Below are 25626 nucleotides of genomic sequence, written 5' to 3'. Positions count from 1 at the left end.
TTACATTTGGCTAGGGTCAGTCAAAATGACCTCCAGCAGGTGAATGTCTCTGACCAAACAATCAGAAACAGACTTCATGATGGTGGCCTCAGGGCCCAACGTCCTCTAGTGGGCCCTGTGCTCACTGCCCATCACTGTTGATCTCGATTGGCATTTGACATTGAACACCAGAATTGGCAGGTCCTCCACTGATGCCCTGTGCTTTTCACAGATGAGAGCAGGTTCACCCTTAGCACATGTGACATACATGAAAGGGTCTGGAGAAGCCGTGGAGAACCTTATGCTGCCTGTAACATCATTTAGCCTGACTGGTTTGGTGGTGGGTCAGTGATTCTGCGGAGGCATATCCATGGAGGGACACAAAGACCTCTACAGCCTAGACCAGTGATGGCGAACCTTGGCACCCCAGATGTTTTTGAACTACATTTCCCATGATGCTCATGCACTCTACAGTGTAGTTGAGCATCATGGGACATGTAGTTCCAAAACATCTGGGGTGTCAAGGTTCGCCATTACTGGCCTAGACAATAGCACCCTGACTGCCATTGGGTATCGGGGGGGGGGGGGGAATCCTTAGACCCATTGTCAGACCCTATGCTGGTGTACGACAATGCCCGGCCTTATGTGGCAAGAGTATGCAGCCAGTTCCTGGAGGATGAAGGTATTGATTCCACTGAATGGCCCCTATGCTCGCCTGAGCTTAATCCAATAGAACACCTCTCTGACATTGTGTTTGTTTGTTCGACGCTGCCAGGTTACACCTCAGTTTGTTCAGGAGCTCAGTAATGCCCTGGTCCAGATCTGGGAGGAAATGCCATCTGCTGTCTAATGGCGCTTTTCCACTGCATAGAACCGTACCGGCTCGGCACGCTTTTGTGCTTTTCCACTGCGGTACCGCATGGTATAGGGTCGGAACGGTTCGGTACGGTACGGTATAGGTTTGCTTTTCCACTGCATGGAACCGAACGGTACGGTACGGTACGGCTCTGAAAAAACAGTACCTACTCGATTGTGGTTCCAACAGGTACCAAACTGGTACCATATCCCACAATCCTTTGCATGCAGTCACTACTAGCCACTGATTGGTCAGAGAATCACACCCACCCCGTTGTTATCCCACCCACTTAACTTTAGTACTACTTCAGTGGAAAAGCAAACCTATACCGTACCGTACCGAACCGTTCCGACACTATACCATGCGGTACCGCAGTGGAAAAGCAAACCGGGCCAAGCAGGGCCGAGTAGAGCCGAGCCGGTACTAGCCGGTACTTGCAGTGGAAAAGTGCCATAATTATGATCATGCCCCGACATTGTCAGGCATACGTACAAGAACGTGGAGGTCATACAAACTACTACTGGGTACCATTTTGAATTGCTGCAATGAAGTTTCAGCAAAATGGACTAGCCTGCTGGATCTCTTTTAACTTTGATTCTCGAGGTGTCTTTGAATTCAGCCCTCTGTAAGTTGATAATTTACATTTCCATCAAACGATGTGGCATGCTTTCATTCCTAACACATAACCCAGTCCATTTAAGTAAAGATATCCAGCGTTATTTTTTTTTCCCATTGAGATCTGATGTGTTTTCAAAGTGTTTTTTTTTTTTTGAGCAGTGTACATAGTGGTCCACTCATGATGGTAAGGGTCAGTGTGTTCATTGCTGTTGGTGGAGGACTTATCCTGGCACTTAAGTTTCGAACTTGTACCTGTTGGACTCTCCATTTTGAATCTCTACTAGGGCTATTATCATGCTTCTGAAGCGCTGCACCTCTATTCACTAAATTTAGTAATGTATTATTGATCACCGAGCTGCATTACATTGGGTCGTTATCTGCCTAGAGTTCAACTTTAAACTTCCAATTTGTTTTGGATTGTAGTAGCAAAGTATGACACCCAGAAGAAAGTAGGCAAATAAAGGAATAACATACAGACTCCTTTGTACATTGAAAAAGTGTTTTCCTGAAAAAAGTTTTATTGCCTAAAATAGTATATGTGCTAGGAGCATTCCTTTTCTTAGATACCAGCAAAGAGGAGCTTAAATTTCAATTATTATTGCTGCTGTGATTTTATTTGTTACTAAACAGTGTACTTGTATTTTAGGTATCTTGCCAATCGTACCAAGAGACACACATTGGCCATGACTAGTCCTACAGCTGAGATTCCTCCAGAACTACAGCGTCAACTGGGGCAGCAGCAGTGTTTCAGAAATAGAGTTTGGCCCCCTCACCTTGCTACTGACCAGTACCGGTGAGTACATACCAACAGCCTTGAGAATCATTGGACCGATTAGTAAAGTCGTAATACTTGGGTGGTATAGGTAGCAGCTCACTGTGTTTAAACTACAGATTGTATAGCTGTTGCAGTGGCCTCTCTGACTTAAAGTATGCTTAGGTAAACATTTCGTTTTTTTTAAGCTTTTGGTTGGAAAGGGTGGATTTTTTTTTTTTTTTTTTGCCCCATTCTGGCCTATTGTGGGCAATTCATCCCATGGACACAACAGGTGTGAGAAAAACCTCTCTAAAATGAAGGGAAAAGCTCTTGAACAGATGTCACTGTCAGGTTAAATAGCTAAATAACGGCAAATAAAATGCGGTAAAATAACGCATGCGATAAATCAGTTGTGAAAGTTCAATTCACTAAGAATTTAGCGTTAAATAACGAATGCAGTATTTTTGTCGATTGTTCGGTAACTGCCGCATTTTCTAATGTGGTAATTTATCCCACGTTTCAGTGATTAAAGGGTTGTTTAAGGTAATTTGCTTATAATAATTCATTTTTTTACCATTTTATTTTTCTTTGGCAAAAAACATTTTTTTAATCTAAAATTTTTTTTTTTACAGTAATCTATATTTGAAGGCAGAACTACCTTCTTAAATCAAATGGCTCCTGATTTTTGGTAGTCCAAGCTCCTTTACTAAAGCCATCATGCCAGACATTCAAAAAAATGTGTTTCTCTATCGTTCATCAACAGAAGCAGCTCCATCTATTCAGAGACTATAGGTTTATGCTCCTCCTATCAGGAATAGGCACTAGACAGGAAAAAAGCTTAACCACACCTATGGGGGCTTTCCCTGCAAGCATAACCGCACACACCCTGCTATCATCAAACAGTTTGTTTCTGCCTAGGTTAAGGAATAGGACCTAGCTTCCTGCTGGGACTTCAGTTTTAGCTATTATAGGAAAGTTTGTTCACTAGTTTGTTCCTGAGGACCAAGATCCAGAGGAACTATAAGCAATGGCAGGCTGAGGTTTCGCACTGGATAATCTAGATCCTTAAGGTCTCCCAGCCTTGCCAATGAGCGTGAGCAGGTTATTGTCCAGAACTAGGCCTTGCCACGACAGTGCCCCGACAGATGGGGATGAGCCTGCAAGTGGACAGTCTCGCTGGGTCACACACGACCTGGAACGCCAAGTCGCAGCTTCCCATTGGCTGACAGCACCCCCATCCTAGGTGGGAGGTGATCTGTTTCTGAATGGCACCCACCTGTTACCATGGTATGTGGGGTAAATAGTCCCCCCAAAAAAACCCTGCCGGTCTCGGGGTGGACGTGGGCCCTTCCCTGGAATAGTCGGACCTTAGGGGCTCCCTCGGTTCCCCTGGCACCTCGGTGGACTAGTCCTGTGTAACCCTCGGCTTTCCCCTACCCCTAGCAGGTGTTTTGGTGAGCGGTAATAATGCTGCCATTGTGGCACTTATTTGAGGGGGGTGACTTGTCCTGTGTGAGACCCTGGGCAGGGATCTTCCGATGCCTATTGTTCTGGGCCCCCTTTTGGGGGTCCTGGAGACCGCATGGCGTGCCGTGGGGGCCACCATTTTGCTGCGGATCATGATTTTTATATTCCATTATTCCAGCTGGAGAGGGTCCAGAGAAGGGCAACTAAAGTAATTAGGGGATTGGAGGACGTTAAAGGACGTTAATTATGAAGAACGTTTACAAGCGCTTGATTTATTCTCCCTGGAGAAGAGACGCCTGAGAGGAGACATGATAGCAATTTACAAATACCTTAACGGTGATTTCAGCATAGAAAAAAAAACGATTCAGTCGCAAGGATTGCATGAGGCCATACAGTGTGATTAGAGGAGAAGCGTTTTAACCTCAGGCAACGCAGGGGGTTCTTTACTGTTAGGGCTACAAGACTGTGGAATTCTCTGCCACAAAAGGTAGTTACTGCGGGAAGTATGGCTACTTTCAAAAGACTCTTGGACGTACATCTCAAGGATCAGAACATTCAGGGGTAAGAGAAATGATTATGGCCATACACAGTGGTTGATCTGGATGGACTATAGTAACTACTATGTAACTATATGGGCAGCCATTTTCCTGAGGTCCATAAGCTGGACAGGCATGCGGCATAGTTGTTTAAAGTATAGAGACTAAGTTTTCTCTTCCTCTTCCTGTACTGGCAGTGTCGGTTTCATTTTTGCACAGGTCATGCTGGAAGTCTCCTCTGTGGTCTGGTCACATTTTCCTGGGGTTCCCTGTGGGTTTTTTCTTCATTCACTCTATTATCTTATAATAACCAGGGATTTTGAGCCCGCACTTATAGTGGTGGGACCGCGTTTTTGGCAGTCTTAAAGAGACACTGCCCAATTATTTTAAAAAGTGTAACATGGAGTCCCAGGATATTTCACCTGCAAACCCCCTGGGAGCGATTGCGGGACCTTCTGGTTCTCAGTTTCAGCTATTGTATTTTCAGGGTGAGCGCCATGTTACCTGGTTGGTTAAGTTTACCCTTTGGGGACTATTGCCATTTGCGTTGTCTTCCCACCCCTCATGAATATACTGCTTTGGGACATCCCTATAGTCTCTGAATAGTTGGAACTGCGGCTGTCGATGAACGATATAGAAAACTGGATAGAACTTGCAGCAAAATCCTTTCTCTGAAGTTCATCGACAGACGCAGCACCTGCCCCTCTACTTCTGAGTGAATGGGGTTTTTTCTATTCTAAACATTGCTTGCAATGAAACTGTTTGATGATATTAAACCATAAGTGTAGCGCTAGAAATAAAAAATAATCACAACAAATGAAAAATAGTGTCCAAGTGAATGGAAAAACTAATAATCACAATAATGTGAATTTAGAAAGAAAAAAGGGGGAGAGGGTAGTGTCCAGATGAATAAGTCCCAAAGGAAAATGATATAAAATCCAATCCTAAATCCACATGCGTAATAATCCAAGGGGGAGGATTTCTTCCCTTGACACCAAGGGTATGTGAAGGAAGGGGAACACCTCTGTGATGGGGGTAAGTACAGCAGCTTACCAGATTTCCATGGCTGATCAACTTAATGAATCAGCCTCTCCCAGCTATTTAATCAAGACCACCGAAGATGTGATGTTACGTGGATGCTTATTCAGAAATGGACCACTTCTCAGGATACGTGGAGGGATCAGTGCAGAAAAAACACTCCTCAATATTTCTCATCGATCATAAATGAATATGTAAGGAAAAAGAAAGCGAGGCCCATAGCGTGATCCCGTTTAAAAATTACAATCTTATTTATTAAAAAAGGTACTCACAATGTAACATAAGTATTCAGGCTTGTCAAAATGGTTGTACAAGGGATGGAAGTGCGGCGTCCCGCAGACTGTCCCAGGCTGGAAGTTATTGAGACGAAACGTTGGCGACTCCAGACGCAACGTCCACACGCCCCTTGAATTTTTCGCTGGCCTCTACTATCTTGTTGCCTGGGACAGTCTGCGGGACGCCGCACTTCCATCCCTTGTACAACCATTTTGACAAGCCTGAATACTTATGTTACATTGTGAGTACCTTTTTTAATAAATAAGATTGTAATTTTTAAACGGGATCACGCTATGGGCCTCGCTTTCTTTTTCCTTACATATTCATTTATGATCGATGAGAAATATTGAGGAGTGTTTTTTCTGCACTGATCCCTCCACGTATCCTGAGAAGTGGTCCATTTCTGAATAAGCATCCACGTAACATCACATCTTCGGTGGTCTTGATTAAATAGCTGGGAGAGGCTGATTCATTAAGTTGATCAGCCATGGAAATCTGGTAAGCTGCTGTACTTACCCCCATCACAGAGGTGTTCCCCTCCCTTCACATACCCTTGGTGTCAAGGGAAGAAATCCTCCCCCTTGGATTATTACGCATGTGGATTTAGGATTGGATTTTATATCATTTTCCTTTGGGACTTATTCATCTGGACACTACCCTCCCCCCCTTTTTTCTTTCTAAATTCACATTATTGTGATTATTAGTTTTTCCATTCACTTGGACACTATTTTTCATTTGTTGTGATTATTTTTTATTTCTAGCGCTACACTTATGGTTTAATATTAATTTGAGTCATTGTTGGTTGATTTTGTGTTGGCTGCTGACATTTATCACTCTTTTCATTTCATTAGCGCGGAAATTTTCTTGAATTTGATTTATGTGTGATGATAGCAGGGTGTGTGGGGTTATGCTTGCAGGGACAGCCCCATAGGTGTGGTTAAGCTTTTATCCTGTCTAGTGCCTATTCCTGATAGGAGGAGCATAACCCTATAGTCTCTGAATAGATGGAGCTGCGTCTGTCGATGAACTTCAGAGAAAAGGATTTTACAGTAAAATCAATTTTTTTTGCAAATGTATGGCCTATTAGAGTTGTTGAAAATTATATATATATATATATATATAGGCCCATTTCTGTGCTGCTGCCTATGTTTATATTGTAGAAAGCTAAGAAAATTAGACTTTATTTTTTTTTTATACACTTTTTCAACATTTTGTATTTATTTTTCATGTTTCTATCCAAGTTTAACTTGTTGTAACGGTGTATATAACCAACAGTATTTCAGTGGCCACTTCAGGAGGTCACTTCTAGGTGGATTAATTGTCATGTTTGACATATTTCATTGTTGCACTTTTCAAAACATTTACTTTAAACAGAAGCCTTTTTGATGCCTTTTTGATTTAATAAAGAAAAATGAAAAATACTTGTGTACTCGTGATGTATAATGCCACATATTTGTGTGTCCACTGCTAGTGGAATAGTGTCAACTTTCTGTGTGTCCTCTGTGGGTGGAATTAAACCCATCTCTGAGGGTAGTATTGCACCCCTTTCTGTGTGTGCAAAAGTACCCCTTTCTGCGGGCCTTCTATAGGTTGAATTAGGCTCTCGCTGGGGGAGAGCCCCTTTCTGAGGGTTTGAATAGGCCCCTACTTCTGGTACTGCACTGGGTACCGCGAGCAAAGGGTGGTATTTTTTTAGTTCCTGTTTCGTTTTTTGTTTTTTTTCTTTTTGTGTACTGCAAAATCGTTTTTTTTTTTTTTAATGAATTGGACTCTATTTACTGCATGCGATGATTTATGCAAATGAGTAACATGATACCCTTACCGCATGCGGTAAAGCTTAGTGAATTGACCCATGTGTCCTGATAGGAAAACCTCCCCTCTATTTCTGTTCTAGTGACAACTCAAAATGTAGGATTTTCTCTCCATTTCAGTCCCCTTGAGGATGGTCACCAGGACAAAAAGGGAAGGTGAATATCTCCCCTGCTAAACCTTCTTCCTCGCATGCTTTGTATCCTAAACTATGTTACCTAAAAAAAAAAAATAAAGAAAAGTTTCGCTTTAGATACACTTTTAAAAAGTGATCATGCAAATCCCTCCAGTTACAAACAGGCGTTCAGAAGCCTTTGATACACCTGAATTTCTGCAGTTGTAGTTCAGTCTGTAGTTTGACTCCTGTTTTTTTAATTCTGTCTTATCTGAAATATATGTTTTGTTCATTGCTATGGTATTTTATTGATTGGAGCACAAAATGCTCTGTGTTTTCCTAGGAAGCGTGTGTTTCCTTCCAACCTTTGGCCGGTAAATGTATACGCAAGAGTGCAAACTTTGTTCAACACCCACTGATTGCCACGCTGGAGCAAATAGATCAGGGATGCAGTGTTTTCCAAGCACAGTCAGCTGTTGTGACCTTGTACAAAATCCTTGCAATCCAGTTATGCGCGTCTTTATTTTCTCAGGATATTATTCTGCTATAAGTAAACAAGAGGATGTGGTTAGTCCTAAATTGCAAAATCTCTGAAGGAGCTGTTTTTGAAGAATTTAATTACAATATTTTTATTTTATTTTCAGCAGCTGATATCTGTAAACTTTGTGTTTTTAATAGATCTTTAAAAAATGAGAAATAGTTTAGGTTTTTAAATCTGAATTCCAGACCGATATTTTAAAAGCACAAATGCAGTTAAGAATTAAAAAAAAAAAAAGACTAAAGTTTATTTATTTTAGTTGTTATAAGAACAGTGTTTTTTTCTTACCTCTTGCTCTGATGACAATTCAAAACTTTGAATTTTCCATCACGCTGTCCCGAAGACAATCGTTACCAGGATAGATTTATAAAAACATTATTCAAAATTGAATAAAGAATCTAACCCTACCTACTCTATCAAAAAAGTTTGCCCTTTAAATGCACTTTTTTTTAAAATGTAATTTGAAATACAAATTCAGGCACATAAGCTTAGCAGCTGTTCCCAGTTTTTTTTATTATTTTCAGAATATTTTGTTTTATTTCTCTTTACTCACTTGCTAGCTAGTGTTCAGGGGAATCATCCTAGTGATCTGCAAGCAATGCCGGCTGGGGCTTAATCTTAATCTAGATCCTTATGGTTCCCCCAGCCTGGCCTACGAGCGTGAGTAGGTTATAATCCTGCACTAGGCCTCGGCGCAACTATGCCCCTTTCCGAATGGGGGCGAGCCTGCGAGCGGATGCCTCACCAGGATGCGACGACTTGGAACGCCTTGAGTCGCAGCGTACCCCTCGACTGGCAGCACCCCCACTTCGGGTGGGAGGAGGTCTGCCTAGAGCAGAGCCCACCCGGTCCATGGTATGGTGAGTAAATGTGACCCCCTTGCCCCTGGTGGCCTTGGGGGGGGGGAATGTGGGCCCCTCTCCTCTGGATAATGGGACTGTACCTCCTAAAAGATCCCCCTAGCCTGTCAGGTACCCACGATCGGCGCTTCCTGATCGATATTCTGCCGAGGTTCCTTGGCCGGGTGGCGGTGGAAGGCATTCTGGTGGCACCAGACTGGCCTCAACGGTCTTGGTATGCAGACCTGGTAAGACTGGTCGCAGATCCTCTGCGGGAAGATCTGCTACCTCCGAGACCTATCATCCATCCTGCTTTACGGTCGCTGGCTTTAATGGCTTGGCTGGTGAAAGCAAGGTGTTAAGGGATAGAGGCCTTTCTGACTCAGTGATTCCTACCCTTTTGAAGGCCAGGAAGTCGACGTCTAGGAAGATCTATCATCGTACGTGGAAATCATACATTTCATGGTGTAAATTGCGGCAAATGCACCCTCGTTTGTTTTCTGTGGCTAGGGTTTTAGCCTTTTTTACAAAAAGGGGTTGAACAGCATTTGGCGTTGGGTACTATCAAGGACCAGGTGTCAGCCTTGGCTGTTAACTTCCAATGTCCGTTGGCTACTAATAGCTTGGCTTGCACTTTTGTTCAGGGAGTGCGTCATCTGGCTCCTCCGAGGAGATCTCCGTTACTTCCATGGGATCTCAATCTGGTTTGTCTATTCTTCAAAAGCTTCCATTTGAGAATATTAGGGAGATTTCTCTGCTTTCCTTGTTGCAGAAGGTTGCCTGGTGGCTATTACTTCTGCTTGCAGAGTATCTGAAATGGCGGCGCTGTCCTGTCGTTAACCTTATTTGGTGGTCCACAGGGATAAAGTGGTTCTCCAACCTAATTCGTCTTTTCTGCCTAAGGTAGTGTTTGGATTTTCATCTTAATGAAGACATCGTGTTACCTTCCTTATGTCTTAAGCCTAAGCATCCCAAGGAAATTGCCTTGCATTCTTTGGATGTGGTTCGGGCGATAAGAGTTTATCTGACGGTTACTGAGTCCTTTAGGAAATCGGACTTTATCTTTGTCCTTACGTAAGGTCCTCGCAAAGGATTGGCTGCGTCCATTTCAGAGTGGATCAGGCAGACGGTTGTTTCAGCTTATTCAATCAAGGGCCAGGTTCCTCCATTCCCTGTGAAGGCACATTCTACTAGAGCGCTAAATGCCTTTTGGGCTTTTCGCCACCAGGCATCTGTTGTACAAGTTTGAAAGGCAGCGACTTGGTCGTCTGTGCACACCTTTACTAAATTCTACAAGGTGGATTTATTGGCTTCTTCTGATGCCTCTTTTGGCCGCAAGGTTTTGCAGGCTGCAGTTTCGTAAGAGAATGTTTTTTGTTTCTCTTAGGGGGTCTTGGAGTTTACGTTACTTTCTGGTTCCGTTCTTTCCCACCCCTCATGCCTATACTGCTTTGGGACATCCCACTCAGCTAATGAAGATGGAGGCTGCGTCTGTCAAAGGACGATAGAGAAAAAACGATTTTTGTAATATCTTACCGTAAAATCGTTTTCTATGAAGTCAATTGGCAGACGCAGCACCCACCCCTCTGATGTGGAGATGGTTTTTCCTTCACTGCTTACAACTAAACTGGTTTGCTGAGCAGAGGGTGTGAGGGCTATGCATGTGGGTACGGTCCCGTAGGCGTGTACATGTAACATTTTTCCTGCCTAGACTACTCCTGCTGGGGGCAGCATAACCCATTCAGCTAATGAAGATGGAGGCTGCATCTGTCAATGGACATCAGAGAAAAAGATTTTGCGGTAAGATCTTACAAAAATCGTATTTCTCTGTCGCTCATTGACAGACGCAGTCCTCTTGATTAATATCAAATCAGGTTATACTGCCCTCTACAGGAGTAGGACACTAGGCAGACGGAAAACGTTCTGGCCACACCTTAGAGGCAGTCCCAGAGGGTATATCCTCTCACTTCCTGCTACAGGATGTCAGTTTTTTTCTGTCTAGTTAGGAGTAAGGACCTAAGTTCCTTGCTGGGATCTTTGGTCCTGGCAAGATTTTTTAGAAAAACTTTTTTTTTTAGGCAGCTTTTTTCTCCAGTTGTTCCTGTGAGATCGTCAAGCAAGTATGCTGAAACTGGGCAACGGGCTGGATGTTGAGATCCAGTGGTCACCCCAGTCAGCCTACGAGCGCGTGCAGGCCTTAGCTCCGCGCTGGGTCGGCCGCGACATAGTCCCACTGGACGGGGATTGACCCTGCGAGTTAAACGTCTCGCCGGGACGCCGACGACCAGTTGGAAACTGAGCCACGGCATCCGTATTGGTCGACAGCCCCCCCACCTCGGTGGAGAGGGGTTCTGTCAGGAGTTGGCGCCCGCCTGTTCCGGTATGGTGAGTAAAATGTTCCCCCTCTCCCCCTGACGGGTTTGTGGGTGGACGCGGGCCCCTCCCTGGGATGATCGGACCCTTATGATCCTGGATCCCCCCTCTATCCTATAATAAGGTCACAGATCCCCCTCTTAAGGGTGATTTAGTGAATAAGAACCAGGAGGCTTGGTTTGGGAGCTGACTATCGGAAGTCACTGTATGAGGGGCACTGTAAAGGGACCATGACTGAAGTCAGTGGCTGGCATTTCTGTTAGGATGGCCATGTAAGAAGGTGATAGCATCCTACCTGATACATAAGGTTGCAATACAGGCCGATGCCTGTGCCTGGACTACCGCCATCCGCAGGCCGCTGCCATCTTTCCACAGGCCGTCGCCATTTTCCCGCAGGTCGCGCGGGGCCGCCATCTTGGCGTAGCCTCGTGTCTCCAGCATGGGGGCGGCCATTTTGGAGATGACCAGCTACCTCGAGGAGTAGCATGGGAGGCGCCGGAAGGCGTGTAAAGGGGCGGAGCCGCCTCCTTTTCCCGGGAAAAGGATCCAAAAGACTTCCGGTCTGTAAGAGACAGCGCTGAGAGCAGGTTGATAGAAACTTCTGTGCATCAGGTGGTGAGCCTTGGGGTCTCTCTCTCTCTCTCTGTGGGGTCCAAGCAGGTAACACTGAGGGGCGCTGTTGCGCTGGGGGATTACAAAAAAAAAAAGTTTTTTTCTTTGCAATTATTTTTTGTTTGCTGGCAAGTGTCTTGAATAATCATGGACCCTGCCACACATGTATCCCCACCTGATCCCCTCGAGGTGGCCGCAGGACCCTCCAGTACCCCACTTGTGATTGATACATTATCAGCAGTTTTGTAGTCTTTGGTATCCTGGGTGGAGGTGGCCTGTCAGGGACAGGGGTCAAGAAAGCGACCCCCGCCTACCCCTATTTCATCTGACACTTCAGATACGGATTCTGAGCTGGTCACTGCAGCTGCAGGTCCCTTTTCTGGGGCTGCGGTCTCGGGTACGGTCTCCTCAGACACTGAGGAGGACGTTTCTGCCTCCGCCATAGCACAAGAAGAAGCGTTGGTGGACGCACTAGTCATGTCTGTCCGGGAAACCTTAAGTCTTGAGGTTACACCGGCAGAGGTAGCTGACTCTGAAATTCCCTTGCCCAACTGTTTTGGTACTCTTATTAAAGAAGAATTGGGATCGTCCGAAACGAACCCCTGCTACTTCCAAACGCATTGCTAGGCGCTATCCGTTTGAGGAATCCCTCTTTAAAAAATGGACGGTACCACCAGTGGTGGACTCACCGATTTCCAGATTAAATAAAGCCACTGTTATCCCGTTGGAGGACGCTCCGTCCTTTAGGGATCCGGTGGATCGTAAAATGGAAGCGGAATCCCGCTCCATTTTTTCCCTGATAGGGTCAACCTTTAGGCCAGTGGTTGCCATTGGTTTAGTTTCACAAACATTGACAACAGTTCATCTGTGACGCCGCCCTGGACGCCACTCCCTTGTTAGGGCGTGCATCGGTTTCAGCAGTGGTCCTCAGACGCGTGTTGTGGTTAAAGTGCTGGTCGGTGGTGCGCCCCCACCCATCTCTGGTGGGGGGACGTCTTCACCGGTTGCCGGATCCATGGCTTTCCAGAATCCCGGACAAAGGGGTTCGCGAGGTCATACGGTCGGGATACAAGATCGAGTTTTGATCACTTCTACCGGTGCGATTCTTCCCTTCCAACATTCGACTATCCCCGGATCGCTTAGAAGCTTTGCGGGGGGCAGTAATGGACTTGATGCAACAAGGAGTGGTAGTTCCCGTTCCTTGAGCAGAACGTTTTCAGGGGTTCTATTCAAACCTATTCACAATACCCAGAAAGGAGGGCAAGGTGCGTCCAATTCTGGACTTAAGAGCACTCAAGTGTTTTGTCCGGGTACAAAAATTCAAGATGGAGTCCATCCGTACAGTGGTGGCCTCCCTGCATCAGGGGGATTTCCTGGCGTCCAGAGACAGCAAGGATGCCTATCTTCATATCCCCATCTTCGCAGGACATCAGCGTTTTCTTGCGTCTCCCAAAGATCATCCCTGGTTCCAACCAGGAGACTGAACTATCTGGGCCTAACTTTGGATACATCCTTGGCAAGAGTGTTTCTCCTTGCGGAGAAACTCCAGAAGATTCAGTGAACGATTCGGATGTTGCTGTCCGTCAACTGGCCTTCCCTTCGGACTCGCATGAGGGTCCTGGGACTGATGGTGGCCTCCTTAGAGGCAGTACCGTTTGCCCAGTCTCATACCCGAATTCTCCAAAAGGAGATTCCTCTCAAATGGAATTGGAATCCCGATTCCCTTGACAATCGGATCCGGTTGAGCGAGCGGACCAGGGAGTCTCTGGTCTGGTGGCTTCGGTCTCTGATGCTCAACCAGGGGAAGTCATCTCTTCCGATAGAATCCAGGTTACCGATAAATGTATTGGAACTGAGAGCGATCAGACTTTGTCTGATTTACTGGACCGAGCAGCTCCAGGGCAGCCCGGTTCGAATCCAGTCGGACAAGGCCACGGCCGTGGCTTATGTCAATCACCAAGGGGGCACCAAGAGTGTCCTGGCGGCCATCGAAGTTGCCAGCATTCTTCGTTGGGCGGAACGGTTTGTTCCGGCTCTCTCCGCGGCAGATTATCTCAGCCGTCAGATTCTGGATCAAGGGGAATGGCCTCTTCGTCCAGAGGTATTTCACCAGCTGTGCCTTCATTGGGGCACCCCGAATGTGGATCTGTTGGCATCTCGGCTCAACAGGAAGGTGCAGAGGTTTTGTAGCCCGCTCCCGAGAGCCTCTAGCGGATGCAGCAGACGCGCTGGTCGCCCCGTGGGGTCAGTATTAGCTACTGTATGCCTTCCCTCCTCTCAAGTTACTGCCGAAACTTCTTCGCAGGATAGGGGTGGAGGGAATTCCAGTTATCCTGGTAGCTCCGGACTGGCCTCGTCGACCCTGGTACGCCGACTTGGTCAGGCTGGTCGCGGACGCTCCTTGGAGACTTCCTCTCAGGGAGGATCTGCTGTCTCAGGGATTACAATCGCTGGCTTTAACGGCCTAGCTATTGAGACCCAGGTGCTGAAGGACAAGGGATTGTCAACTTCAGTTATTCCTACTTTAATTAAAGCAAGGAAAGCGACTTCCAGAAAAGTCTATCATCGCACATGGAGGTCTTATATTGCGTGGTGTGAATCCCTTGGATTTCCTCCACGTGCCTATTCGGTGACCCGAATCTTGGCTTTTCTGCAACAGGGGGTTGAGCAGAAGCTGGCCTTGAGTACTGTCAAGGGTCAGGTTTCAGCGTTAGCAATCTTCTTTCAGAAGCCTTTGGCTACCTATTCCTTGGTGCGGAATTTCATCCAGGGGGTGCGGCACCTGGCTCCGCCGGTGCGCGCCCTTACCGCCCTGGGATCTTAATTTGGTGTTGTCGGTTCTTCAGAAACCTCCCTTTGAAAATATTAGGGAGATTCCCTTGCTATCCCAGAAGGGGGCCTTTTTGGTGGCTATCACTTCTGCACGCAGGGTGTCAGAACTGGCCACATTGTCCTGACGTTCCCCATATCTGGTGGTACATAAGGATAAGGTGGTTCTTCGTCCGAATCCATCCTTCCTTCCTAAAGTGGTTTCAGAGTTTCATCTGAATGAGAATATTGTATTACCTTCCCTGTGTCCTAAGCCTAGCCATCCTTGGGAGTTTGCATTACACTACTTGGATGTGGTTCGGACAATCAGGGTACACTTGACTACTACGAACTCGCTTCGTAAGATGGATTCACTTTTTGTGATCACGGATGGCCCTAGAAAGGGGTTGCCTGTTTCTGCCGCGACCATCTCTAGATGGATCAGACAGACGGTGGTATAGGCTTATTCTATTTAAGGATCGGGATCCCCCGTTTCCTGTTAAGGCGCACTCTACTCGGGCGCTTAGTGCTTCCTGGGCCTTCCGCCATTAGGCGTCAGTGGTCCAGGTTTTCAAGGCGACTACTTGGTCGTCGGTTCATACCTTTACAAAATTGTATAAGGTTGATGTGATGGCATCGGCGGATGCCTCTTTTTGGCCGCAAGGTTCCTGCAGGCCGCTGTGTGAGGAGACTGTTGGTCTACCTCGAGGGTTTGTTGGGTTTTTCACTTAGGTCTCATCTTTTTGCTCGATGAGTCCTTGATGCTTCTGGTTGGCTCCGGTTGGGCCTTCTGGATTTTGATTTCTGTTATCCCACCCCTCATTTGTGGCACTGCTTTGGGACGTCCCGATTTGATATTAATCAAGAGGACTGCGTCTGTCAATGAGCGACAGAGAAAAATTGATTTTTGTAAAATCTTACCGTAAAATCCTTTTCTCTTAAGCTCATTGACAGACGCAGTACCCGCCCCTCTACTTTTGAGTTGGGTTGGGTTAAATTCTCTGACACTGCTTTGTGACATAACTGACATCCTGTAGCAGGAAGTGAGAGGATATACCCTCTGGGACTGCCCCTAAGGTGTGGCCAGAACGTTTTCCTTCTGCCTAGTGTCCTACTCCTGTAGAGGGCAGTATAACCCGATTTGATATTAATCAAGAGGACTGCGTCTGTCAATGAGCTTAAGAGAAAAGGATTTTACGGTAAGATTTTACAAAAATCCATTTTTTCTCAGTCATCATCCCCTGGACTCCAGGTAATGGTGTCCTAACCCATAGGTGTTTCAAGAACTCTGTTGCAGATGGCAGATGCTGAATTTGTACCTTCCAGGTTCTACAGTCAATGGCAGGTTTGTCTGCAAGTCAGCTCTATGGGATTAGTTCAGCCTGATCTATGCCTTTTCTCTGAAACTCCTTTCTCACTTTCTCCACAGGGTTGAGATGGAGTAGGGCATTCTTGTAATTCTCATCACTCCTGACCAGCCCAGACAGATGTGGTATTTAAACCTCAATTAGCACTTGATAGACTATATGCCTTTTCTGAGCTCTTCTGTTCTGGCCAGGTACCACCCTACTTGGTCACTGGTTTTAATGGCCAGGCTGGTAAAGAGATGGGCCTGTCAGATTCAGTTATCCATAACTTTTTAAAAGCTGGGAAACTGTCCTGTTGCAAGTCTGTCATTGCCATTTCTCATGGTGCAGAGCAAGCAAATTCCATACCAGCAAGTACTCCATGTAAAGCATTCTGTCTCTTATCCAACCTGAACTGGCTTGTTTGTTGGCCTTTAGTACCTTTGAGGGTACTTCATGGTTTGCCTCTCTTGCTATCTCTGTCATTCCTGTAGGGGGAGCCTGTTTCTTGCTCTACTGCTGCCAGGTGCAATCAACAATTCATCACTCAAACCTATGAACTTATGTGGCACTAAATAAACATAATCTTCAATAAATAATGGACATGTAGTGTAGTCTAGTTTTCATGAAATCATTTCTTAATGTGTTTTTTGCCTCCTAATCTCTGTGAGCTCACGGTTCTCTCCTTTTCCCAGTCATTTTGTTTGTTTGGAACAAACCATACACATTAGTTGCCATCATTTGCACTGTTCTTTGCACACTACAATTTAAATACTCCCTAGTCCATCTCAGGAGCCAGCAGGATACAGTAGCTATGTTCCTAAATACAATGGGACCATGGAGAACCAAGGTAGCTACGATCTAACAGAAAAATAAGACCTAAAAGGAGACAGAGCAATAAAAGGTACTTATTTTAATTTAAGTAGCATACTTATACAGTGGGTATAGAAAAGAATCACCCCTCTTTAAAATAGTCACGTTTTGTTGCTTTTCAGCCTAAAATAGACAGTTTTTGTTTTATCCAGCTGTATTTACTCAGTGCAACTTATAACATCCAAGTAAAAGATCTAACACTAACATGTCAGAAAACAATTGAAAAATGGAATCACTGAGTTGTAAATAGGATCACCCTTTGGTGTCCTTTTATGAAACGGAGATGAGCAGTGATCCTGCTGATCACAGCTCATTTCCGATCATTCTCAGTTTATGAAACAGAAATGATCGGGGGAGAACATGTTCTCTGCTGATCATCTCTTCACATGGGAATCTGTCATTGACTGACACAGAAACAGCCAGACTATGAAGCTGCGATCCTGCACTTCACTGGCGATCTGGGTCAGAATTCACACTCCCGGGTTCACCAGCCTGGAGCTTGTGAAGCGGGGAGTGAAGACAGAATCGGGGGAGAACTGAGGGGGAAAAAGGAAGATTATGGACTTCCTTCTTCCTCGTTCAGACCCCCCAACACAGTAATCATGTCCCCCTGCCATATTTATGTATATATATATACATGTATATATATATACACACATACATGTAGATATCTATTTAATGTGTATATATATATATATATATATATATACAATGTATGTGTGTGTGTATTCAGTGTATGTGTGTATATATATATATATATATATATATATATATATATATATATATATATATATATATATATATATATATATGTAAGGGGACTATTATTTATTAACCTGGTGTACTCAGCAGTGATAATTTATCTCTGCTTGTTAAAGCGCGCCAGGGATTTTCATACTACGGTAATCTCGCTTTGTCTCATGAGATTAGACGCCCCATTGACTTCTACACAGATCTCCGAGAAAACCGTTCTCCTCTGATCACCCTGGGCGAACTGAAGTTCTCCCATTCATAAAAGGGGTGCCAGATGTGATCATTTTCCCTGGAGAACTGTAGAGAAGCCAGTGGAGAAAAAAATTCACCCGTTCATAAAAGGACACCTTTGTGTCAGTATTTTGTTAAACCACCTTTTGCTTTAACCAATTAAGGGCCAGGCCTATTTCTGACTCTTGTTCTTTACAAGGTAAAATCCGTATATTTTGCTAGAAAATTACTTAGAACCCCCAAATGTATAATTTTATTTTTGCAGAGACCCTAGAGAATAATTTGAAGATTGTAGCAATATTTTGTCACACCATATTTACACTTTTTTTTTTTCAATTCTAAAAAATTAGAAAACAGTAAAGTTAGCCCAATTTTTTTCTATAATACGAAAGATAATTTTACGCCGAGTAAATTGATACTTAACATGTCATGCTTCAAAATTGCGCTCGTGGAATGGCATCAAATGTTGGTCCTTAAAAATCTCCATAGGCAACACTTTAAAAATATCTACAGGTTACTAGTTTAGAGTTACAGAGAGTATTTAGTGCTAGAATTATTGCTCTCACTGTAACGATCGCGGCAATACCTCCACATGTGGTTTGAAAACCGTTTACATATGTGGGCGGGACTTGCGTACGCTTTCGCTTCTGCGCGCAAGCTCAGTGGGATGGGCCGCTTTTAAATTTTTTATTCTTGTTTTTTTTATTTTACCTTTTTAATACTGTCCATTTAAAAAACATTTTTTTGATCACTTTTTTTTCTACTATAAGGTAATGTAAACATCCTTTTGTAATAGTAATAAGCAGGACAGGTCCTCTTTAATGTGAGATCTGGGGTCTCTACCATTATCCCCACTCTGCAAGGGTCCTGGGATAGTGTGTCCTGCCCTGGTAATCTTGAGGGGTCACAGTGTATGAGTCCCCTAGGTGCATGCCCACTGTTTGCAGTGTGGGTATAGTGTGGGGGGATCCCGGTGCAGAGTGCACAGCGGAGTCTTCCCTAACGTGTGTCCTACCTTCAGGAGGGGGTCCCCTTGCAGAGGGGGCAGCATTGCAGAGGGCACAGGGAAGATCCTGGCAGCTTGCTGTAGCTAATGGCGGCTGGTCTCCGGTTGTTTTTGTAGCCTGATGATGTCACTGGGCCATTTTCCCTTAGTCTGGCTGGTCTCCGGTTGGCCGCTATGTTTGTGTAGCCCGATAATGTCACGGGGGCCATTTTCCCTTAGTCCTGAAGACTACCGAAGCCTCGTGGGGATGCTGAATCTTTTCCTCTTCCTCCTCCGTTTCCCTCTTCCTGTGCCCGGGACAAATGAACAGGGATAGCGTCCATGGAGATGCTGGGTTTAAATTCTCGGCACTTCTCCAATCAGTAGGACAAGTCCTTGGTGGTCCCTGTTATCGCTCTCTCTACTGATAGGTATCCTGAGCCTTGGGGGGATCCTTTAGTGGTGAGAAAAGATAGTTTTTGTACTGCAAGGTCTTCCTTTCCTTATGGAGCCTTGGGGTCACATCTACCACACTGACACTCTCATGGAGGTGGCAGGTCCCTCGGAACCCCAGCTTCCCTTAGTGTCCCGGGTGGAAGTGGCATGTAGGCAAAGGGCCAGGAGGAAGAATCCCCCCGCCTTTCCCTGCTTAGTCTGTCAAATCTGATTCCGAATCCGATGCTGCTGTGGACGCGGCCTATCCAGGGAAGCTTAATATTACACCCTTAGATGCATCTGATAGTGAGGATGATTCCTCAATGGTTTCAGCAGCACTGGTAAATGCACTTATAACTGCAGTGCGTGAGACTTTGAAAATGGAGGATGCTGCTGATGTAGCCATGGACGTGGCTGTGTCGTTTGGTACGCATAAGTCACCTCACACTTTCACGGTTTCTCCTTGTGTGTCTTATTTTGACAGGTTTTCCTGTAAGGAATGGGAACAACCAAAATTACCCTTTGTGGTCCCCAAACATTTTGCTGTACGTTACCCTTATGAGGAGTCACTTTTAAAAAAGTGAACTAGTCCACCAGTGGTGCACCCTCCTGTTTCCAGGTTGATCAAAGCGATCATGATCCCAGTAGAGGAATCCCCGTCCTTTATGGACCCGGCTGACAGGAAAGCGGAGGCTGTGGCACACAGCATGTTTACTATGGCTGGTTCGACTGTTGAAGAGGGTTCTCCCTTGAAAGGCATCGGCACCATCCAGCCCTTCTGCAGTACTGGAAGAATCCATGTCCTGGAGGTCACCTGACTGTATTAGGATTTTATATGTGCATTTACAGCTTGCATTTATGAGTATGATGTATGATACTCTTTTTACCCTTCAATAAATGTTTTTACGATATTGCACTAGGTCAGTGCGCCCTTCTCTTGTTTTCGTTGTTTTTTAATTTATGTGGAAGCCCATGGTCCTGAGAGGGCAGCAAGAAGCTACACGCTATCAACATAGCTTTTTCTTAAGTACAGCACCTAAGCGAAGGAGAGATAATTGCTGTTCTGGTTTGTGGCCAGTCTTTGCCCCAGCCCTGGTGTCTCAGACCCTAACTGAATAGGCCACGCTTTTGCGCCAGGGCCTGGGGGGGTGAGCAGGTCCCCGCTGTTTATGTTGATATAGAGCACAGGTGTCAAACACAAGGCCCGCGGGCCGAATGCGACCCCCCAGGCCATTTCATGTGGCCCTCACACCTCTCATGCAGTTGTGGCAGCCCCCTTGTCTCTGCCCCCACCTTTTCTCTGTAGTCGGCAGCAGAGAGGACAGAACTCCTTTGCCAGATCCTGCAGTACTCTGTGCAGCTGCAGAAAGGCTTGTCTTTGCCCCTCCTCAGCAGTCCGCATCAGAGAGGAGGGCAGAACTCCTCCTACAGATCCTGCACCTCTCTGTGCAGTCGCAACACCTCTTGTCTCTGCCTCCCTTGGTCTCAGCATTCAGCAGACTCTGGAAGCTGACTCCAGCCCTTTTCTGGTTCTCCTCCAGACCCTGCAATTCTTCCCAGATCTACCCTCTGGTAAGGGGGTGCATTGTGATGTAAGGGTGTAAGGAGGGGCGTGGGGTGCTCTGGACATCTAATCTTACAGATATAACCGGCCCTTTGAGGGAAACCATAATGCTGATGCGGCCCGCGATGGAAGTGGAGTTTGACACCCCTGATATAGAGGATCAGTTGGTCCATGGACTGCAGTTTGTGATACAACTCCTTTGCTGTCCAAACTTTCTGTTTCAGCGTTGGTGATTAGGTGCCTGCAGTGACTTAAAAATTGATCTACAGACCAAGCCTCTAAGAAATCCCTCATTGATCTGCCCTTTCAAGGCGATCGCCTGTTTGGGGCTACCCTGGATGACATCATTAAGGGTATCACGGGGGGGGGGGGGGGGGGGGAGAGGGAAGAGTACCTTCCTGCCATAGTCTAGGAAAGGGAAGGAGCCTGGTCGCAGACGGGGCCCTCTTTTCCAGCACATAAAAAGTTATTTTGTGCTTCTAGGATGGAGAATAAGGGAAATAGATCTTTCAACTCTTCCCTGGGAGGTTATCCGGACCCACAGACAAGACCCCTTCAGCATGAAGGTGTGCCGTCACCCATTATTGGGGTGAGGGGACATCTTTGCTGCTTTCCGGCCTTGTGGACCTCCATGAGTGTCAAGGGGATCCACAAAATTATTCTTTTGGGGGTACCCAGAAAGGGGGAACAAGCTTGTCCTGTTCAGGTTTTTTAGGTCCAGAGTCTCATTGTGCGGATTTCATTCCTGCAAAGGTTTAGGTGATGTCTGAACTATCGAAGGTCCCCTTATCCCTGTCCAGGGAATGGATTTTACATAGGTCTGATTCGAATTCTGACCAAGGTGCTCCTTCCTCTGGACAAACTTCAGGAACCACAGGCCGTGATTCACCGGTTGCTGTCACACAGATTCGTTTTCTCTCCCATTTTTTATACAGGTTCTGATGATGATGGTATTCACCTTCAAGACAGTTTCTATTTGCAGGGTCCTACATGCAGCTCTTTTAGCAGGTTTGGCTCCATAGGAGGATACCGAGGTTCGTGGCGAGATCACAGGTTCCTTTGGCGGACGCTGCAGGCAGCCAACAGTGAAGCCAGTATCATCCTCAGCTCAGGCTTCTTCAGCAATTCCTGCGTGGAATCAAGGACGAGGATCTTCAGTCTGGTGCCCATAAATGTCCCTTTGGGGCTTCCTCTCAGAGAAGACCAGTTGTCCTAAGGACTGGCATCCTGCATTACAGTCGCTGGTTTTATTGGCTTAGCTGTTGAAAGCACTTCAATGGGACGTTGATCAGAAGTTGGCCTTGAGTACCATCAAGGGCCAGGTGTCTGACCTGGCAATCTTCTTTCAGCAACTTCTAGCCACGCACTCTTTAGTTCATACCTTCATTCAGGGGATTTAACATGTGGCTCCACCTGTACAGTCTCTTTTGCCGACATGGGATTTAAATTTAGTACTTTCGGTTGTCCAGAAACCTCCATTTGAGATTATTCAAGAGATTCCCTTGCCTACGTTATCCCAGAATGTGAGATTCTTGGTAGCTATTACCTCGGCCTGCAGGGTATCTGAATTGGCGGCATTATCCTGTTGCAGTCCCTATTTAGTGATCCATAGGGATAAAGTGGTTTTTCGTCCCTGTCCATTATTCCTGCCCAAAGTTGTCCCTGACTTCCATTTGAATGGGGACATTGTGTTGCCTTGCTTGTGCCCCAAGCCGGCTCATCCCAAGGAGTTTGGTTTGAATGTATTTCGGGTGTATCTGGCAGCTATTGAGTCGTTTTGCAGGTCAGACTCGCTTTTTGTGGTTACGGACATACATATGAAAAGGGCTGACCGCTCCTGGCTACCATCTCCAGATGGATCAGACAGACGGTGACTCAGGCCTATTCCATTAAAGGTCAGGTTCTACCTTTCCCAGTCATGGCGCATTCTACTTGGGCGCTAAGTGCTTCTTCGGCCTTCTGTCATCAGGCATCAATATCACAAGTTTGCAATGCGGTCGTTGGTGCATATTTTCACAAAATTCTATAAGGTAGATACTTTGGCACCTGCGGATGCTCCTTTTAGCCAACGTTTTGCGCTGTTTGAGGGGCTTTTTCATCTTGAGGGGTGTTTTTCTTTAAACCTTTATTTTTCAGATGGGGCTCCTGTGACCCTGTTAAGGCTCCTCTGTCCTGGTTAAGGGCTCTTATGTTTAGCCTTGGGTTATTTTCCTTTTTGCACTGCTTTTGGATGTCCCAGTAGTTATGATTTATGGGGCGCTGTGTCCGTTGATGAATGAAAGAGAAAATGGGATTTTTGTACTTAACCGTGAAATCTATTTCTCTGAGTTTGACGGACACAGCACCCGCCCCTCTATGGAGTTCTGATACTTCTAATACTGCTTGCTATTAAACTTATTACCTAGAGCAGAGAGGGGGGATATATACCAAGCTGAGGACGGCCCATGGGCGTAGCCAGGTGTTTTTTGTTCTGCCTAGTCCTACTCCTGGAGGAGGCAATATAACCCAGTAATTATGATTTATGCAGCACTGTGTCAGTCGATGAACTCAGAGAAATAAATGTTGCGGTAAGTACAAAAACCCCATTATTTTAAAAGGGGGAATTATTTTCTATATCCACTGTATACAATATCAGATTTTTGTACTTGTTCATTTCCTGGAGTCCTTTGAGGGACGAATGTCCTTCCACTCTGTTTATGATCATGCTCTTGGTACTGCTTTGCTACAAAACTAAGGCATGCTGGTAGTAGGAGGTGTTATCCCCTGGCCTGGCCTAAAGGTTTTTCTTGGTTTGCCATTTTCCAACCCCCTGTAAGTGATGATATAATCCTTAAGATTTAGTAATTACTGTATCCCTCAGTGTACTCTCAAAAAAAAAATGGATTTTTATGGTGGGTTAAAAATCCTATTTTTGTCACCAATCTCTTGACCTGGGAACTGTTTCCTATTGCTCCCAGTTTGATGTCCATACGGGTGCAATGCGAAGGTTGCATTCGGGGCCAAGCAACCCGCATGGATGTCAAATTGGGAGCCATGACTGTGTCCCAATAGACATCAATGAGACTGCCTGCATGGAATGCATGGAACATATGTGCATCCCTGTGAGGGCAAACACGGCCTGCACACGGGGTACACATTGATACGCCCCGCATTATCAAAGGCATTAGACTTTAGTACATGTACTTACTCAATCAGATGAGTTTGGAAAGGAGTGGAGTATTGAGAGTTGTATCAACTGTCTGTTCATTAGGGTACAGCAGATCCTGTTTCTTGTAAAATTAGGTGGTAAAGTGAATCTACCTACAGATAGGCATGAAGGCCTTATGGAAATCCAACCAGAGAAAGATATTTCTGATGAAAAACCTTTCCATAAACATGCATTATCTAAATAACTAGAGATGGGGGTGGGGGAAAAGACACCCAAGACACCATGCTACACTGGGTAATTGTTCGAGATTAGATAAAAAATCCAACCTGTTGTGATCAGTTCCCCGGCTGAAAATGGTAAGTCAGGTTATATCTTTAAAGTGGAACTTTAGCCAGAAAAATAAGTCCTGCTATAGATCACTTCAGGCTGGCAAACTTTTGCAGGTATAGCTATGTAAAACATTAACAGTAAGTGTCTATACTGTGTGAAATCCAGTAATACACCCTCTGTCCCTGCTCTGCACATGCTCAGTTGCTCTCTATTTTTTGGCACTGTGCAGAATTTGTAGAGCTGATCAGCTGACAGCCTGAAGATTTATTGCTGCTCAGGGACTCTTGGCTTAAGCAAAATGGCAGCCTCCAGCAAAAAGAAACAGGAACAATGCCGGAAGCAATTTACAGCACACAATAATTTCAGTAGCATAATTATTATTGTTGAATGCATGTTCCTTGCTAAAGAACATTATTTTTATTAATTTGTTATGGCTAAAGTTCGACTTTAAGATTCTGGGGGTGCGTGCACATTATCATTTCCCGATTTCATGTAGTCAGTTGGATCGGGTGGAGATCTTATGTCTGTTAGCACATTTTAAACCTAGTAACCTAAAAATCATTTCAGAGGTGGGTCTGTGTAGGTCACAGCTCAGTGTCTGCAATGATGTGTGTGGGAATATCTCTCCTGCATCACAAACAGTTAACATTCACCTTACTAACAGCCTCTATTCCTTTAGTAATGAACCCAATTGTGTGTAGATTTGTATGTATTTGGGTTGATGGCTGTATGTACATTTTAGTCCTGCCGTGAGAGCAGTAAGGCCAAGACTATTCATTTTTAACTTTTTTCTCCCGTTTAACAACCTTACTGCTTTCATACATCAGTCAGTAAACTTGTGAATATTGTGCCTCTTGTTATATTAGAAATTTCAATAGATACCGTCCCTTTATCCATTCAGGGCAAAGTGGCCATGTCGGTGTAAAGCTGTTTCTCCCCCATCATTTCTTCCTCCATCCTTATGCCACAAATGACCTGGTACATATGGGTGTTGGAGCAGGTGACCTCCTCTAATCATGCATTGCTTGATCCCATCAGCCAATCACTAAATCCTAGCACTGTGACATGACAGAAGGGGTGATGTCACCACTCCCTCACCTACCTAAAATGGGTATTTTAGTGTGATGAAAGATGGAGCAGTGGGAGATCGCTGGACAGGTGTGAATATCTGTGGGTTCAGAGAAGGGCTGGACAGGTGTGAGTATCTGTGGGTTCAGAGAAGAGCTGGACAGGTGTGAGTATCTGTGGGTTCAGAAAAGGGCTGGAAAGGTGTGAGTATCTGTGGGTTCAGAGAAGAGCTGGACAGGTGTGAGTATCTGTGGGTTCAGAGAAGAGCTGGACAG

General features: G+C 45.4%; 1 protein-coding gene across 2 annotated transcripts in view; it reads left to right on the top strand.

Moving 5' to 3' along the window:
• Nucleotides 1-25626, top strand: part of SIK3 (SIK family kinase 3) — a 390005-nt gene that overhangs the window by 295689 nt on the left and 68690 nt on the right. For both annotated transcript variants that reach the window (XM_082274215.1, XM_082274214.1), the window contains exon 15: nt 2100-2246. In XM_082274215.1, the coding sequence (XP_082130341.1) occupies nt 2100-2246 (147 nt within the window). The remainder of the gene's footprint in view (nt 1-2099; nt 2247-25626) is intronic.

This window comes from Pelophylax lessonae (genome assembly GCF_965119305.1).
Source record: "Pelophylax lessonae genome assembly, chromosome: 12".
Classification (NCBI taxonomy): Eukaryota; Metazoa; Chordata; class Amphibia; order Anura; family Ranidae; genus Pelophylax; species Pelophylax lessonae.
The sequence above is the reverse complement of the archived record's forward strand: the minus strand, read 5'-3'. Positions and strand labels throughout refer to the sequence as shown.